The sequence below is a fragment of the Sus scrofa genome, chromosome 18 (assembly GCF_000003025.6).
Source record: "Sus scrofa isolate TJ Tabasco breed Duroc chromosome 18, Sscrofa11.1, whole genome shotgun sequence".
In the NCBI taxonomy this organism is placed as follows: Eukaryota; Metazoa; Chordata; class Mammalia; order Artiodactyla; family Suidae; genus Sus; species Sus scrofa.
In genome coordinates, this window is record NC_010460.4 from 9,134,755 (window position 1) to 9,152,105 (window position 17,351).

The following is a 17,351-nucleotide window of genomic DNA, read 5'->3' on the forward strand; positions in this document are numbered from 1 at the left end:
GGTTCGATCTCTGGCCTTGCTCAGTGGGTAAGGTTCTGGCACTGCCCTGAGCAGTGGTACAGATCCCAGATGGCTGTGGTGTAGGGTAGCAGCTACCGCTCTGATTTGACCCCTAGCCTGGAAACTTCCACATGTCTCCAGTTCGGCACTGAAAAAAAAAAAAAAAAAAAACTACAAATGGCAACACAACACGATCCCCGACCTCGAGAGATAGGCAAACACAATAAATGGAAGCACCGACCTCTGACCTCTGTGTACTGAGGTAAGAATACATCAGGAGAGAGGGGTGGCAAACGCTTCACCTGTCAATGTACCCATGATGACGACATCCACTAAGGAGGCAGGCAGTGTCACCACGGGAGTAAGCGTGGAGTCAGACCTAATGTCGCCACTCATCAGTGTGTGACCCGAAGCAAGTTACTTCACTCCCTTGAACCTCAGTGTCCTCACTGATAAAAGGCGCTAAGGCCTGTCTCCCTATACCACAGGGTACCCAAGAGCATGCCCTGAAAGCACTATACCAAGTTAGCACAGCAGTGGGGAGCACAGGAAAGAATCCATAAATGGTGGTTGTCATTATCAGAGACATCCATAACTCAGTTCCTCATTCTTGACCAAAACACTTTAATTTACAGCTTTAATATACAATGTGACGTCTGTGACTTCTTGACATCCTCACCTGGCTCCTGCAGGGAAACAGAAATGGAAAAGTTTAAGAACGTTTATTTTCAGGAATTCAAACCCATCATTCTTGTTCATTCTTTTATTCAAGCATTCACTGAGCATCAACCACGTGAGCAGACTGCGGAGGAGAGGACCAAACCCCCTTTCTTTTGCAGTCTAGTCCTTAAAATGTTAACAGCTGTACACAGTGATGGCAAATAATGTGAGGAGACAGGAAGAGGTTCGTGCCAGCAGACTCGCTAACACCGGGAAAGCAGGAGGCCTGGCAAGGACCGGGTTCTCTGACAGCTCCGCAACACGCCAGAGACACAAAACGGGCTGTAAAACATCCTAAATGTTTGCTCCCAAACCGCCTCTTCCCTACAATCCCAAAACTGCTGAAATTTTCATGTCAATAAGCTGCTAATTAAAATAATAATAGCAATACTAACAGCATGATTTAATAGGAATAACTTAACCATCATTTAATGCTCCCTATCCTTTAAAAAATTTCCAGGGCGTTTTGAATGATGGCAATTATTATAATTAAAAATGCACAGATATTAAGGGTTTAAATTCAATGAATTGTGACAATTACATGCACCTACATTAACCCCAAACCCCCCACTCTACCTCTATAGATTAGTTTCACCAGTTCTTTGACTGCATATAAATGGAATTGTTCATTATGTAGTTAAGTGACTCCTTTTGCTTAGTATAATGATTTTGAGATTTACCTAAATTACTGTGTCTTGAGGTTATTTGTAATTGCTGAATTTATTATTCAGTTGAATGAATATACTGTATATTTGCCCATTCTCTCACTGATGTACAATTAGATCTGTTTTGGAGCTATTAAGAAAAAAATTGTGGAGTTCCCGTCCTAGCACAGTGGAAATGAATCCGACAAGGAACTATGAGGTTTCGGGTTTGATCCCTGGCCTCACTCAGTGGGTTAAGGATCCTGCATTGCTGTGGCTGTGCTGTAGGCCGGTGGCTGTAGTTCTGATTCAACTCATAGCCTGGGACCCTCCATATGTCACAGGTGTGGCCCTAAAAAAAGAAAAAAAAAATTGCTATGAAAAATTTTATACATATTTTTTATGGCATATATTTTCATTTTTCTTGAGTAAATACCTAGGAATAAAGTCAATGAATCCTAGGATATACATGTTTAACTTCATTAGAAACTGCCAAATAATTTTACAAAGTTGTACCTTTTTACTTCTTTTTTTTTTTTGTCTTTTGTCTTTTGAGGGCTGCACCCTCGGCATATGGAGGTTCCCAGGCTAGGGGCTGAATCAGAGCTGTAGCCACTGGCCGACACCACAGCAACTTCAGATCCAAGCCATGTCTGCGACCTACACCACAGCTCACGGCAATGCTGGATCTTTAACCCACTGAGTAAGGCCAAGGATCGAATCCACAACCTCATGTTCCTAGTCAGATTCACTTCTGCTGCGCCACGACGGAAACGCCTTTTTTCTTTTCTTTTTCCTTTTTACATTATCACTAGCAAATATTCTAGTTGCTTCATACCATCAACATTTAAGTTGCCAATCGCAAGAGTTATTTACACTTGTGGCTCAGCAGGTTAAGAACCCAACTAGTATCCGTGAGGATGCAAGTTCAATCTCTGGCCTCGGATCTGGCATTGCTGCAAGCTGCAGTGTAGGTCACAGATGAGGCTCAGATCCAGTGTTGCTGTGGCTATGGCATAGTTCAGATTCAACCCCTAGCCTGGGAACTTCCCTATGCAGCATGTGCGGCCCTAAAAAGCAAAAATAAAAAAGAGTCTGTGTTTTATTTTTAGGTCTATTAGCCATGCAATAATTAATTTAAAAACATGTTAAATGTCTTCACCCTTGAGGACTTTGTGGAGAAAGGGACTCCTCCTTTTTATCCTTCTTTTGAAAGAAAAAAAATTGACTTCCTGATCTAGAAAATGAAAAGACCACAACCTTTTCCTGTTTCAAGAGTTAAATTTCCATGCAGTTCTATGTCATAACATTCCTATATGCTGGAACTTTCCATTAAAACACTGAGTGTAGAACACTGAATTTTTATAAATACAAGCTTCATATCTATCTTGTCCATCACTTTAAGCCCTGTACAGAGTTGGTGCTTAAAAAGTCTTTGATCAGGAGTTCCCGCATGGCTCAGTGGTTAACGAATCCGACTAGGAACCATGAGGTTGCTGTTTGATCCCTGCCCCTGCTCAGTGGGTTAAGGATCCGGTGTTGCTGTGAGCTGTGGTGTAGGTTGCAGATGCAGCTCGGATCCCGAGTTGGCTGTGGCTCTGGCGTAGGCTTGTGGCTACAGCTCGGACTAGACCCCTAGCCTGGGAACCTCCACAGGCCACGGAAGTGGCCCCAGAAAAGGCAAAAAGATGAAAATAAATAGTCTTTGATCAATTAATAAGTAAATGGACCCAAAACTGTAACATAACCTAGGAAAAAAGAATCTTTCAAAATAGAAAGTGAGGAGTTCCTGTTATGGCTCAGTTGGTTAAGAATCTGACTAGTGTCGGAGTTCCCGTCGTGGCGCAGTGGTTAACGAATCCGACTAGGAACCATGAGGTTGCGGGTTCGGTCCCTGTCCTTGCTCAGTGGGTTAACGATCCGGCGTTGCCGTGAGCTGTGGTGTAGGTTGCAGACGCGGCTGGGATCCCGCGTTGCTGTGGCTCTGGTGTAGGCCGGTGGCTACAGCTCCGATTCAACCCCTAGCCTGGGAACCTCCATATGCCGTGGGAGCGGCCCAAGAAATAGCAACAACAACAACAAAAAGACAAAAGACAAAAAAAAAAGAATCTGACTAGTGTCCATGAGGATTCAGGCTTGATTCTGGCCTCGATCAGTAGGTTAAAGGATCTGGAATTGCCACGAGCTGTGGTGTAGGTCACAGATTCAGCTAGGATCTAGGGTTGCTGTGGCTGTGATGTAGGCCGGCAGCTGCAGCTCAGATTCGACCCCTAGCCTGGGAACTTCCATATACCACAGGTACAGCCCTAAAAAGACAAAAAAGGGGAGGGGGGACATAAAAAGATAAGGAAGATGGGACTAAAAGTGGGAGTGGGGGCAGCATGACAGCAAACTGAAGATACCAAAGGCAGAAATTAGACACCACATAGTTAATTGTTCTTCCTACTCTTAGAAAATGGACCGTTTCTCCGAGGCCATCAAAGATGCAAGGTCAAAACATGTTTATTGACAGAAGTTAAATATTGCTTTTTAGAAACTTGGAGCATTGGAGTTCCCACTGTGGTGCAGTGGTGAATGAATCCGACTAGGAACCATGAGGTTGCAGGTTCCATCCCTGGCCTCGCTCAGTGGGTTAAAGATCCAGCATGCCATGAGCTGTAGTGCAGATTGCGAACGCAGCTCGGATCCCGAATTGCTGTGGCTCTGGCATAGGCCAGTGGCTACAGCTCCGATTTAGACCCCTAGCCTGAGAACCTCCCTATGCCACGGGATCGGCCCTAGAAAAGGCGAAAAGACAAAAGACACACAAAAAAGGAAAAAAGAAACTTGGAGCATACCCACCTGTAAAAAGTTGAGCCAACATTTTCAGTCCTCATCATCAGGAAGGATGCCTAATTCTTCATCCGTCCACTGGGAAGGATCTGGATATGGAAAGTGACCCTGATGACAGCCATTAAAAAAAAAAGTCAAGAATCTAGACTTTACACAACATCCATACAATGTCTTCCCTGACAAAACATGTCTCACACACACTCCTGACAGCTGACCTACAAAAGTGTAATTTCCTAGAGAACAGCGTCTGCGCAAGTGTGATAAAAGCTCAGCTGACTTATCCAATGGAGACTCTGCTTCCAATGTCCTTGAAAAACAAACCAAATATTTATGAAAATGTCCACCCATAGCCCTAGACCCCAGATGATGCTACCATACCTGCTGCCTGTGATTGTTCCAGAGATGTGTATTTCCTGCATTGCTGCTGCCTCCAGAATAAACAGGAATGAATTACACACTATTCCTACTTCCTGGCATTTCTAGCTCCTGATCTACAGACTTAGATGGATCTACTGTTTGACCAGCTTTAGATCAAGTGGCTATAAGAGAGGAAGGAAAGCAACTGTCTACCCTTTGGAACTGCTGTTATGTGAATGTGACTCTTCCTCCTACCAGGACTCAGAGGGTGGGGATGAGGTCCAGATGAGCCACGTTATGCTCTGATAACCAACAACCCCCAAACTTACAGTGGTTTTAACATAAAACATTTTTTGGACCTAGAGACAATTATGCTAAATGAAGTAGGTCAAACAGAGAAAGACAAATACCATATGAAGTCATTTACATGTGGAATTTAAAAGAATGATACAAATGAATGTATTTGCAAAACAGAAACAGACTCACAGATTTGAAAACAAATTTATGGTTACCAAAGGGGAAATAGGGGTGGATGGAATGGGGGTTTGCAAATGGCAAAGACACACTTTTGTATGTGGAATGGGTGAACAACTGGGACCTGCTGTGGAGCACAGGGAACTCTACCCAATGTTCTGTAATAACCTATATGGGGGAAAAATCTAGAAAAAAAGGGATATGTAATAACTGAATCACTTCGTTGTACAGCAGAAATGATCACTACATTGTACATCAACTATACATCAATAAAATTAAATTAAAAAACCGTAAAAAAAATAAAAAATAAAAGCTCAGTGAGGCCAGTGGCATGTTAGAAAGTCACCAGTAACTAACTTCTCTCCTTAGGAGAAATTAGCCTGTGGATATCCCGCCTCAGCCTGGCTGCCTTGGGCCTCTGGACAGACTAGATGATATTTCTCATTTAAAGGAATTTAAGTATGAAACTAAACCTGCTGATGAACCCCTACCCTAGTTTAGAAGGTAAAAGAATTAGCTTCTATAGTGTCCCTTCCAAATACGGCCACTGAACGTGTTAAGACATGAGTGGAAGATGTCAGAGAGTACGTTTCATTAAATAAAAGGAGTCCTACACACACTGAAGGACAACATGGTAAAGGGCTACAGCCAGACAGAAAAACAGAAAAAAGAAACAAGCCAGGCTATTAATATATTTTCCCTCCCCTCACCCACAAAAAGGACTAGAATCATTCTCCTGCACTTACCAGCACAGCATCTGAGTCGTGCCAAAAGCGCCAGAGAATCCAGAACCACATGGTTGCACTGAAGAACTCAGCCTGGATCAGCTGGGATCTGGTCAGCTGGGGAAACTGTCTGTACCGGGGCTCGATGTGCACACCTCCGCCAGCACTGCGTGACGAGACGGAAACCTTAGGCAGCTGGCTCTGTCTTCCAAGAATGAACCCAGCCAGAATCCAAACCTTTCTCATCTCCTCTGCTAAACACAGAGGGACAGAGCTACACAATCCCTCGAAATACTCATTTTTCATAAGCTTGCTTTAAACTTGCGCAGCAGGAGTTCCCGCCGTGGCACAGTGGTTAACGAATCTGACTAGGAACCATGAGGTTGTGGGTTCGATCCCTGGCCTTGCTCAGTGGGTTGAGGATCTGGCGTTGCTGTGAACTGTGGTGTAGGTCGCAGACGCAGCTCGGATCCTTCACTGCTGTGGCTCTGGCGTAGGCCGGTGGCTACAGCTCCCATTCGACCCCTAGCCTGGGAACCTCCATATGCCGTGGGAGCGGCCCAAGAAAATGACAAAAAAATTTAAAAAATAAAAATAAATAAACTTGCGCAGCAGCAAAAACTGGCCTGAATTGACAGGGGGCTAATTTTGATTTTCACTGAGGGAATATTCATGTATTTTACACCAGAAATAGGAAGGTGCTGAATATGGGGTACTGGCCCCAAGGGTTTTGGTTAAGAGACTGTGAGTGAACCTAGAGTAGGTCACTAGCTTATTCAGAAAAACAAATCAGCAAATTAATGTTGTCCACCTATTTCAAAGGCAAATTACATCCTGTGCTCTATTACAATCTTTATTAAAAGATAACTTTATGGAAAAGAGAACTCAGCTGATCCTTTTTAACAAGCTAACAGCACTGGAGTTGCCACCGTGGCTCATCGGAAATAAATCTGACTAGTATCCATGAGGACACAGGTGGGATCCCTGGCCTAGATCAGCGGGTTAAGGATCCGGTGTTGCCTCGAGCTATGATGTAGCTTGCGGACCCAGCTCGAATGTGGCGTTGCTGAGACTATGATGTAGCTCCAATTCGACCCCTAGCCTGAGAACCTCCCTATGCTGAGGGTGCGGCCCTAAAAAGACAAAAAAAAAAAAAAAAACAAAACAAAAACAAAGAAAAAGCTAACAGCAATGAACAAAACAAAGAGTACTAAACAGTCCAAACAAGTTTCTCTGGTTTTTGTTTTTTCATTTAGATACTGTCAACAAGTTGTTGGATATAATAATTCATTCAGTTATATGAGTTATAATATTCATTCAGTTGTATAATTATTATAGGTTCAATCTAATTTAAATACTATAATTTGTACTTAATATTCATAGCAGCTATACACATGCTACCACACAGAAAATGGAAAAATTTGAAGAGTTCCTATGTAAAATGTGTTCACAAATTTCATTCCACCCAAGAATCAGATTATAAAGCAATGTTCTCTTGTGCACAACACAGAAATGAATACCTGTACCAAAACTGCACTAAAATTTCTTCAAAACGTGCTATAGATTTGTGAAAACTGGTATTTCCATGGTTCTTGATACGTACTACCTAGTGCCCTTTTTATTATCCTCTCCTACTCTAAAAGATTAACAGTTACTATTTAGAGTGTCTGTCAGGTGCTAGGCATGGCACCAAGCATTTTATACGCGTTAGCATTTAATTTTCATCACAACCTTATGAGATGGATCCTATGATTATTAATGTTTACAAATGAGAACACTGGAGTCTTGGTTGGTGGTAAAGCCCAAGCTCTTAAATACTGCCTGCAAACAAACATCAATAATTTTCTCATTTTATGAAATCAAAGACATAACTCTTAATTGAATCCCCATCAGCATGATAAAACCAAAGTCACCACGCTGAAATGATAAAATTCCGTATTTATCTAAATATCTATCCAGGAGTTCCTGTCGTGGCGCAGTGGTTAACAAATCCGACTAGGAACCATGAGGTTGTGGGTTCGATCCCTGGCCTTGCACAGTGGGTTAAGGATCCAGCATTGCTGTGAGCTGTGGTGTAGGCCGGCAGCTACAATTCTGATTGCACCCCTAGCCTAGGAGCCTCCACGTGCCAAGGGCACAGCCCTAAAAAGCCAAAAGACCAAAAAAACTATCCAATATATAACTTTTATTTGGAAGGTTCTATATAAAATAGAAATATTCTATATATAATAGGAATTAGCTACAGATGGTATGCAAAGTATGTTGTATTCTTTTTGCATACATGTATCTTTTTTACAGTGACCATGTATTACTTTTAAAAGCTTCTGTCAGGAGTTCCCGTCGTGGTGCAGTGATTAACGAATCCGACTAGGAACCATGAGGTTGCAGGTTCGGTCCCTGCCCTTGCTCAGTGGGTTAACGATCCAGCGTTGCCGTGAGCTGTGGTGTAGGTTGCAGACGCGGCTCGGATCCCAAGTTGCTGTGGCTCTGGTGCAGGCCGGTGGCTACAGCTCTGATTGGACCCCTAGCCTGGGAACCTTCATATGCCGCAGGAGCGGCCCAAGAAATAGCAAAAAGACAAAAAAAAAAAAAAAAAAGCTTCTGTCAAACACCACTGCTTTACCACCTGAATGTATCATACTGTTTCTGAAATGCCATCATGTGCCAATTACATTTGACAGCATCGATTCAGGATTACCTGTGCAACAGATACTCCATTATATAAACAAACTATTGGGGGTGGGAATTCAATATATTATAACAACAGGCTTCCTCTTTGGTAGGTAATCTAGTAATAAGGGTCCAATTAAATTCATTTTAATTAAGATTTGAGAATTATAGTTTAAATCCATTCCCAGGAACCCTCCACATTTCATTACTGCTAGAATGACATGTTATTTTATCTATGGCTTGAAAATAAGTGGGTCATTGACTGCAAGGTAGAAATCTTTTTGAACAAAAAGATTTGAAACACTGCAATTAGAGAAAAGGAATGGATGACACACTGATTGTCATGATTAAGAAATATAAAGATTCCACATGGGAGTTCTCTGATGGCCTAGCCAGTTAAGGCTCTTGTGTTCTCACCACTGTGGCTTTGGTTGCTGCTGTGTGGCGTAGGTTCAACCCCCGGCCTGGGAATTTCCACATGCTGACTGTGTGGCAAAAAAGAAAAAAACACAAAAGAAAAAAACAAACCGGAGAGAACCTGAAATAAACAGGGAGGAAGGAAAGGAGGAAGACAGAGGGAGGGAGGGAGAGAAGGAAGGAAGAGGTTCCACAAATGTCTACTGTTCTGTTCCAAGCTAGGCTGTTAACTGCGCTATGGCGGACTAGACGGGCTGAACAACTGAACAAATTGAAAATGCAACACTAGATGAATTTTTTTATGTAAATATAACATTGAGCAGGCCCCAAAAGAAGGAATCTACCAAGCAAGGGCAAAACCCCAGTTAAAATACAACCTGGTACCTGGAAACCACGCGAGTGCTGAGGCTGGCCTTCACCCTGAGGATTTCTGCTATTCCTCAGAGTCTGCGACAAGACAAGAAGCCTGGGGCCCTCTCAGGATGAAGACTCTAGTCATTAGACCCCTGAATAGAGCTGCAGCCCCACCACAGAAGAGTGAATGGGACACAAACCTGTCGTAAGGAGGGGAATAGGAATTTGTCACCAGAAGCAAGTCCTGGGGGGGGGTTTGCACCCAAATTCACACACCCTGGGTTTTGGACCTATGTGGTCTAAGAACCTCAAGCAAGAATTTAAAGTGGAGACAGGATTAAGATGGCGGAAAGAAGGACTGGAGCTCAACTTCTCTCCTAAAAACAACAAAATTCACAACTAAAGATCAAGCAGTCTTCACCCGAATGGACCAGAAACCTTAAAAAAGATATCTTACTCCAGAAGAAAAACAGGAGGCCACATCAAGAGGTAGGAGGGGCGATTTCACGATATAAACAACCCCATACCTCCTGGGTGGGAAGCCCCACAGACTGGAAACTAACTGGTTCACAGACTCACCTACAGGAGTCAGAGTTCTGAGCCCCACATCAAACCCTCACGTGCGGGGACCTGGCACTGGGAGAAAGAGCCCCTGGAGCATCTGGCATTGAAGGCCAGTGGGGCTTGTGCCCAGGAGCCATGGGACTGGGGGAAACGGAGACCCCATTCCTAAAAGGCGCACACCGAATTTCAAGTGCACTGGGTCCCAGGGCAGAGCGAGGTCTCCATAGGAATCGGGGTCAAACCCGACTGCAGTTCTTGGAGGACATCCTGGGAAAAGAGGAGTGAACGTGGCTCGTTGTGAGGGAAGGACATTGGAAGCAAAGCTCTCGGGAATATTCAGCAGCTGCCTTTCTCTGGAGGGGGCCATTTTGGGAAAATCTGGCCCCACCCATCAGTCAGCTGCTGAGAAGCCCCGGGGCAAAAGGTCACCACACCAAAAACCTATAAAAATGAAAAGACAGAGAACTATAACTCAGATGAGGGAGAAAAACTCCAGAAGATCAGCTAAGCAATGAGGAGATTCTCAGCCTCCAGGAAAAAGACTTTAGATTGTTGATGCTGAAAATGATGCAAGACATTGGAAATAAACTGGAGGCAAAGATGGATAACTTACAGGAAACACTAACCAAAGAGATACAAGATATAAAACTTAAACAAGAAGAGATGCAAAACACAATAACTGAAATAAAAAATTCACTAGAAGCAGCTAACCGCAGAATACAGGAGGCAGAAGAACAAATAAGCGAGGTGGAGGACCAATTAGTGGAAATTACGGATGCAGAACAGAAAAGAGAAAAAAGATTGAAAACAAATGAAGAGAGTCTCAGAGAACTGGGACATTAAGGAGAAGAGAGAGAGAAGGGGACAGGAAAAATATTCCAAGAGATAATAGCTAAAAACTTCCCTAACATGGGAAAGGAACCACTCACTCAAATCCAGGAAGAACAACGAGTACCATATAAAATAATCTCAAGGAGGAATACACCGAGACACATATTAATCAAACTGACCAAAATTAAAGACAGAGAAAATCTTGAAAGCAGCTAGGGAAAAGAAACAAGTAACATACAAGGGAACCCCAGTAAGGTTATCGGCAGATTTTGCAGGTGAAACTCTGCAGGCCAGAAGGGAGTGGCATGAGACACTTAACGTGATGAAAGGAAAAAACCTCCAACCAAGATTACTCTACCCAGCAAGGCTCTCATTCAGATTTGAAGAAATCAAAACCTTCACAGATAAGCAAAAGTTGAAAGAATTCAGCAACACTAAACCAGCCTTACAACAAATACTAAAGGAACTTCTCTAGGCAGAAAAGAAAAGACAGCAACAGGAAACAAAAATGCCACAAAAGACAAGGCCCACCAGTAAAGGTATATATACAGTAAAGATACGAAATCATCCATGCACAATTATACCACCAAAATCAGAAATCGTGAGAAGACGTAGGTACAAATGCAGGACACTGGAGACGAACTTGCAATTAAGAGAATAACAACTTAAAACAATCTCATATACATATAGACTCTTATATCAAAACTTCAGAATGACTGCAAACCAAAAATCTACAATTGATATACAAACAAGGAATCTCTGGAGGAGAAATATATCTCACAGTAAATAAGTGCATAATCCACCATGAAAGGGGTCATTTGACATCATTCTTGGAATGCTGAAGTCTTCTTAGACCTGATTCTGATTTCCTCTCCATCAAAGAACTTATGATAATTATAATTAAATAATGCCACTGTACAATTAAATAATACAGCTCTACAATTGTATTATTAATAACCATTTCTCTCCATGGTACAATGTAAGGTCTATAATGTCTTGTTTATCACATCACCTAGAATGGTGTAATGCCTATATTGAAGAATCAATAAGATGTTAACAAATTGTGAGGACATATTTATAAAGTTACACTGTTTTCTAACCAACTTATGCATTTTATATTTTGCTTATTTTCAGAGGGTATTTTTGTTATTCCTACCAGTTATTCTTTTTATTATGCTCTATAAAATATTTAATGGTATATAAGGCTTTCTTCTTTATAAATTTTAGTAGCATAATATAACAATTTTAATATAATGCTAATTTTTAAAGAAAAATTGAAATGTAATAGATAATACTAAATAGTAAGGATGAAAGCCATACAAAATGGGATAAAGTATAGAATAGGAGTTCCCGTCGTGGTGCAGTGGTTGACGAATCCGACTAGGAACCATGAGGTTGCGGGTTCGGTCCCTGCCCTTGATCAGTGGGTTGACGGCCGGCGTTGCCGTGAGCTGTGGTGTAGGTTGCAGACGCGGCTCGGATCCTGCGTTGCTGTGGCTCTGGCGTAGGCTGGTGGCTACAGCTCCGATTGGACCCCTAGCCTGGGAATCTCCATGTGCTGCGGAAGCGGCCCAAGAAATAGCAAAATAAATAAATAAAAATAAAAAATAAAAAAAATAAAAAATAAAAGCCTCCTTCAGCTCCAGGGACCACGTGACTCTGGACTGACCAATCAGAACCAATTCTCCTGGCCAAAGAGACTGACTCAGAAGTGGGCATGTGGCCCCATCAGAACTGATAGGATAGGAATTCCTGCTGTGGCGAAGTGGGTTAAGAATCTGAATGCAGCAACTTGGGTCCCTGCAGAGACACAGGTTTGATGCCTGGCACAGTGGGTTAAAGGATCAGGTGTTGCTGCAGCTTTGGCTTGGATTCACACCCTAGTCTGGGAACTTCCATATGTTATAAGTATGGCCATAAAAAAAAAAAAAAAAAAAATCCCCCCCCCCAAAAAAGTATAGAATAATTTCCTATTTGTCTCAGCATATTTTCCATTCCACTTCTCCAGAGGGAGTCACTTAATCTGTTTAGGATCCATGATATAATAATCTGTGTGAATGTAATTGTGTTTAAATGTATGTATTTTATTCTGTAAAAAAAATAAAATAAAATTTCAACAACAACAACAAAAAAAGAATTTAAAGTGATCTTGGATTGACAGAATCCTCAAGAAGCAAGACGTCAAAGAATTCTAATGGGTAAAAGTTCCAGGAGGAGCTCCCACTGTAGTACAGTGGGTTAAGGATCTGGTGTTGCCACAGCTGTGGTGTAGGTTGCAGATGTGGCTCAGATTCAGTCCTTGGCTGGGGAACTTCCATATGCCGAGGGTGCAAGAGAAAAAAAAGTTCCAGGAAAAGTTCACAATCAAAAATTACAAAGAAATAAGACACTATGAGTGAGAAACAGCAAAACAAAAGACAACAGTATCAAATATACAAGACTAAAAAAATGAATAATTATAATTTATAATACAGAAGCAAGTTATTTTTATTTTTTAAAATTTATTTTTGCTTTTTAGGGCCCCACCCACAGCACATGGAGGTTCCCAGGCCAGGGGTCTAATCGGAGCTGCAGCTGCTAGCCTACACCACAGCTACAGCAATACCGGATTCTTAACTCACTGAGCGAGCCCAGGGATCGAACCCTCAACCTCATGGTTCCTAGTCGGATTCGTTTCTGCTTCACCACAACAGGAACTCAAAATTATTTTTAAATAGAAGTTTGAAATGAAGAGCAAGGATCAAGAAACTATAATGAACAATCAGGTTTGAAAAAAACAGAATTTCCAGAAATAAAAATGTAGTCATTTTACACAAAAAGGATTAAAGCCTGGATTAGACACAGCTAAAAAAATATGAAAAGAGGATGGATGAGAAAACTTGACATATGTCTAACTCGTGTCCTATAAGGAGAAAAGAAAATGGGGAAGAAACAATATCCAAAGAAATAATGGCTGTTCCAACACAGGATTTTAAAGTATCGAATTAAAAAAAAAAAAAAATGCACCATAATTCTCTCAGAAGATAACTTTTTTTTTTGTCTTTTTGCCATTTCTTGGGCCGCTCCCGAGGCATATGGAGGTTCCCAGGCTAGGGGTCTAATCGGAGCTGTAGCCACTGGCCTACAACCAGAGCCACAGCAACTCGGGATCCGAGCCGCGTCTGTGACCTACACCACAGCCCACGACAACGCCGGATCCTTAACCCACTGAGCAAGGCCAGGGATCGAACCCGCAACCTCTTGGTTCCTAGTCGGATTCGTTAACCACTGAGCCACGACAGGAACTCCAAGATAACATTTTTTAAAACATAAACCAGATCGTATTACTTTCCTGCTTAAAAGCCTCCAAGGGCTTCCCATCATTCCTAGAATAAAATCCCTCGTCCTACAAGGCCCTCCCTAATCCGGCCCCCACTTGTCTCCATGGCCCAACCTCTACCTCGCTCCCCTCACCAACTGGTATTTCTGCACGGCTGAGCTCTCATCACTCCAGCATTAGTTCAAATCAAACTTCTCAGGCCTGCATTCCCACATCATCCTAGGTACAATAACCCATCCACCACCCCAGACATGCTCTGGATTAATCCCCTGCTTTATTCATGCCACTGCATAGTACTGAAACATGTTCCTTTCTGCTCATTTGTGTCCTCTCTCTCCAGGATGTTATCGCCATTATCTTTCTTGTATTCTGCTCTATCCCCAGCACCAACAAAAGATACTGACATCTAGAAGATTCTCCAGAAATACTTATTGACTTAATTATTACACACACTGTGAAATAAGGTGTGTCATGGAAGTACTTGAGACTTCAGTGAAGAGGCACACCTACTAGCCTTCCTATGTGGAGCCCAGGGCTATTGCTGGTTCTCCATCTCTCTCCTTGCTCAGGTCACACATAGCTTTTCCTTCTTCCCACTCTACACCTGTCCCAGCTCCATATGGGACAGACATATGGCTTTAAGCAAGCCACTCCTTTAATTTTAATTTTTAATTTTCCTGGGTCTCAGGTTCCCTATTATTATTAATAACAGCTAAACAATACTTGTAATGTCCTTACTGGGCACCAGCAACTGTCTTCAAACATTTTAGAGATTTGTTATTCATTTAGTTCTCTGTAAGTCAACACTATTATCCCCATTACATGGTTGAGAAACCTGAGTTATTAAGAGATCATGAAACTTCCTAGGCTAGGGGTCAAATCCGAGCTGCAGCTGCCAACCTATGCCACAGCCACAGCCACGCCAGATCCCAGTCGTGACTGCAACCTACGCCACAGCTCACCAAAACGCCGGATTTTTAACCCACTGAGCGAGTCCAGGGATCTAAACACCTGTGTCCTCATGGATACTAGTCAGGTTCATTTCCGCTGAGCCACAATGGGAACTCCTCCAATCGGCCTCTTTAGCTACCTCACGGGTGACTGCTTTTGCTCCTCTCTTAAATTCTCGTGTTGCAAAGGGGAACTCTAAACTATAGGCTGTGGGCAAAAACTCTTTGTGGGAGACCGCCTCCACGCCCCCACCTTAGAGAACTTAACTCTCCACTCCGCAACCACAGTAATTTTTCAAAATTAAAATCTGGCCACGTGACATCTGATTAAAACCTATCAATGACCGACATCGCCTCTGTTCGAAATCCCTCAGCCAGGCATCAGGACCTTCTACCATTCCCTCACCACGTCCAAACTCTCCAGCCTCACTTGACGCTTCCAACTGCAAAGCACGCCCTCGCCTCCCCAACTCCTGCTCTCGCTTCCAGAAGAGCTTTTGCTGCGTCCACATTCGACTGTCAATTTCTCAGGGGCAGGCTCCCCCCGGGGCCAGGAGGGCCCGATACAGACTTCAATTGGCCCCGCGAGCTGCGCTTCCCCGTCCCCACGAGCCCCGCTGTCCCAAGCCCCCGCTTCGCGAGCGGTCAGACTACACGTCCCAGCAGGCCTCAGGGCGGAAGTCGCTGTAGACTCGGAGCTGCCACCGGCGCTAGGCGTCAAGGTGAGGGCGTCCCTAAGACTGGTGCTTTCTGTTAGAGACAAGCTAAGTCCCCAACCCCCACCGAGTACTCACTGACGGACTCCACCGCCTCCAGCTACCCCCGCGCCACGGCCTCTGAGGAAACGGCCTCCAACGCGCGTGAAAGGCGCCAGCCGCTGCAGAGGAGACATGCCAGCTAGCGTCCGGACGACTGACCCTGGCCTCACCCCCCTCCTTACGTCACTTCCCCTTGGCGCCCCGCCCAGTTACGTCACTGCACCTCCTCGCGCAACGCCTGGAGCGTGACGTACCGGGGCGGGTGGGGAAGCTGTAGGTCCCGCCCCACATCGGTGTCCTGGTTTTTCTCCTGGCGCGAGAGCATACGCCAGGAGGCCCCCGGCTTGAGGGTCCAGAGGCGCTTCTGATAGACGAGTGGTGTAGACGGCCCGGGTGAGCTGGGCTGGATGGAGCCACGCGCTTCGCCCCCGGATAGGCGCGCAGCGCCTTGGCGCTTGGCTTCTGGAACCCCTTTGTTTCGTGTGGGCTAAGAAACTCGTGACCGGGTCACAGCTCACTGTGCTGATCTGGACAGCGTTACCCCACCACCCGTTACCCCACCATCTGGACACCCGCGCCACCCGCGCCCTGTCAGCTCTTCCTGAATTAACTACGCTTCCAGACGCTCTGAGGCTGCAAATCTTTTCTGAACCGTGTGTCCTTCCCAAAGCTAATCCTTCTAGTCTTCTCTTCTGCAAAGGCTCACAATGATTTCTTTATTTTTATTTTTTGTCTTTTTGCCATTTCTTGGGCCGCTTCCGCGGCATATGGAGGTTCCCAGCCTAGGGATCTAATCGGAGCTGTAGCCACCGGCCTGCACCAGAGCCACAGCAACTTGGGATCCGAGCCGCGTCTGCAACCTACACCACAGCTCACGGCAACGCCGGATCGTTAACCCACTGAGCAAGGGCAGGGACCGAACCCGCAACCTCATGGTTCTTAGTCGGATTCCTTAACCACTGACCCACGATGGGAACTCCCACAAAATTATTTCTTTAAAGGCTTCATTGCTGTATTGTTGTTATGCAGCCAGTGGTTCCCAAATGGTACTCCCACAGTTTATACAGTGCAGGTCCCCAGTTTATACAGTGCTCCTCATGCCTTTATCCTGAGCCATACGTGGATTCGTTGCTTTTGTCTCTTAATAAACTCCAAGCTTCTCTAGACTCCCCTCCCCCACCCCCAAATTAAAACTTCTAGATTTGGTTAGATTATAAACAGCCTTCCAGCCTCAAGCCTTGGAGATTGCCATTTGAAATGGATCGCTTGACAAGCACTGAAGACTTCACCTTGAATGATAAGCATAAAAAGTAGGTAACTTATGGAGAGAAATGTAGACCTGAATTTAGGGACTTGAGTGCATTGAGTGTAACTGACACTCCTGTGGCAAGATATGAGCCCCTATGTGCCCTGTAACTGAAAACCTCTTGCCCTGGAGAGACTTACATAAAGCTATGATTAGGTTATGCCCTTCTGAACAGCCTATTGATTGACCCTCTGACCTTTTAGGGCTCTGGCACCACCCCCACTCTTCCCCCTTCTGCCCTCCTAACTTCTGGGTATAAAATTGTAAGAAAGAATTTATTTTCTGGGTGCAAGTTGGCTTTCCAGTTGATAGGCAATAATATAGCTTTCTCTGGGCTACCATTCCCCACTTACCCCTCTTAGTGACATACACAAACTATTAAAATATGGAGTCCATCCTTCCTAAGGGAGCCACTGCCCATGTTATAAAG

The 17,351-nt window shown here is 44.0% G+C and overlaps 1 protein-coding gene across 1 annotated transcript; it reads right to left on the reverse strand.

The window, feature by feature from the left end:
- On the reverse strand, window positions 605-15,759 carry NDUFB2 (NADH:ubiquinone oxidoreductase subunit B2). The gene is given in 4 exon segments (NM_001244885.1): window positions 605-686; window positions 4,206-4,304; window positions 5,774-5,918; window positions 15,652-15,759. Coding segments are annotated over 3 exon segments (318 nt in total). The 5' UTR covers window positions 15,750-15,759; the 3' UTR covers window positions 605-686; window positions 4,206-4,229.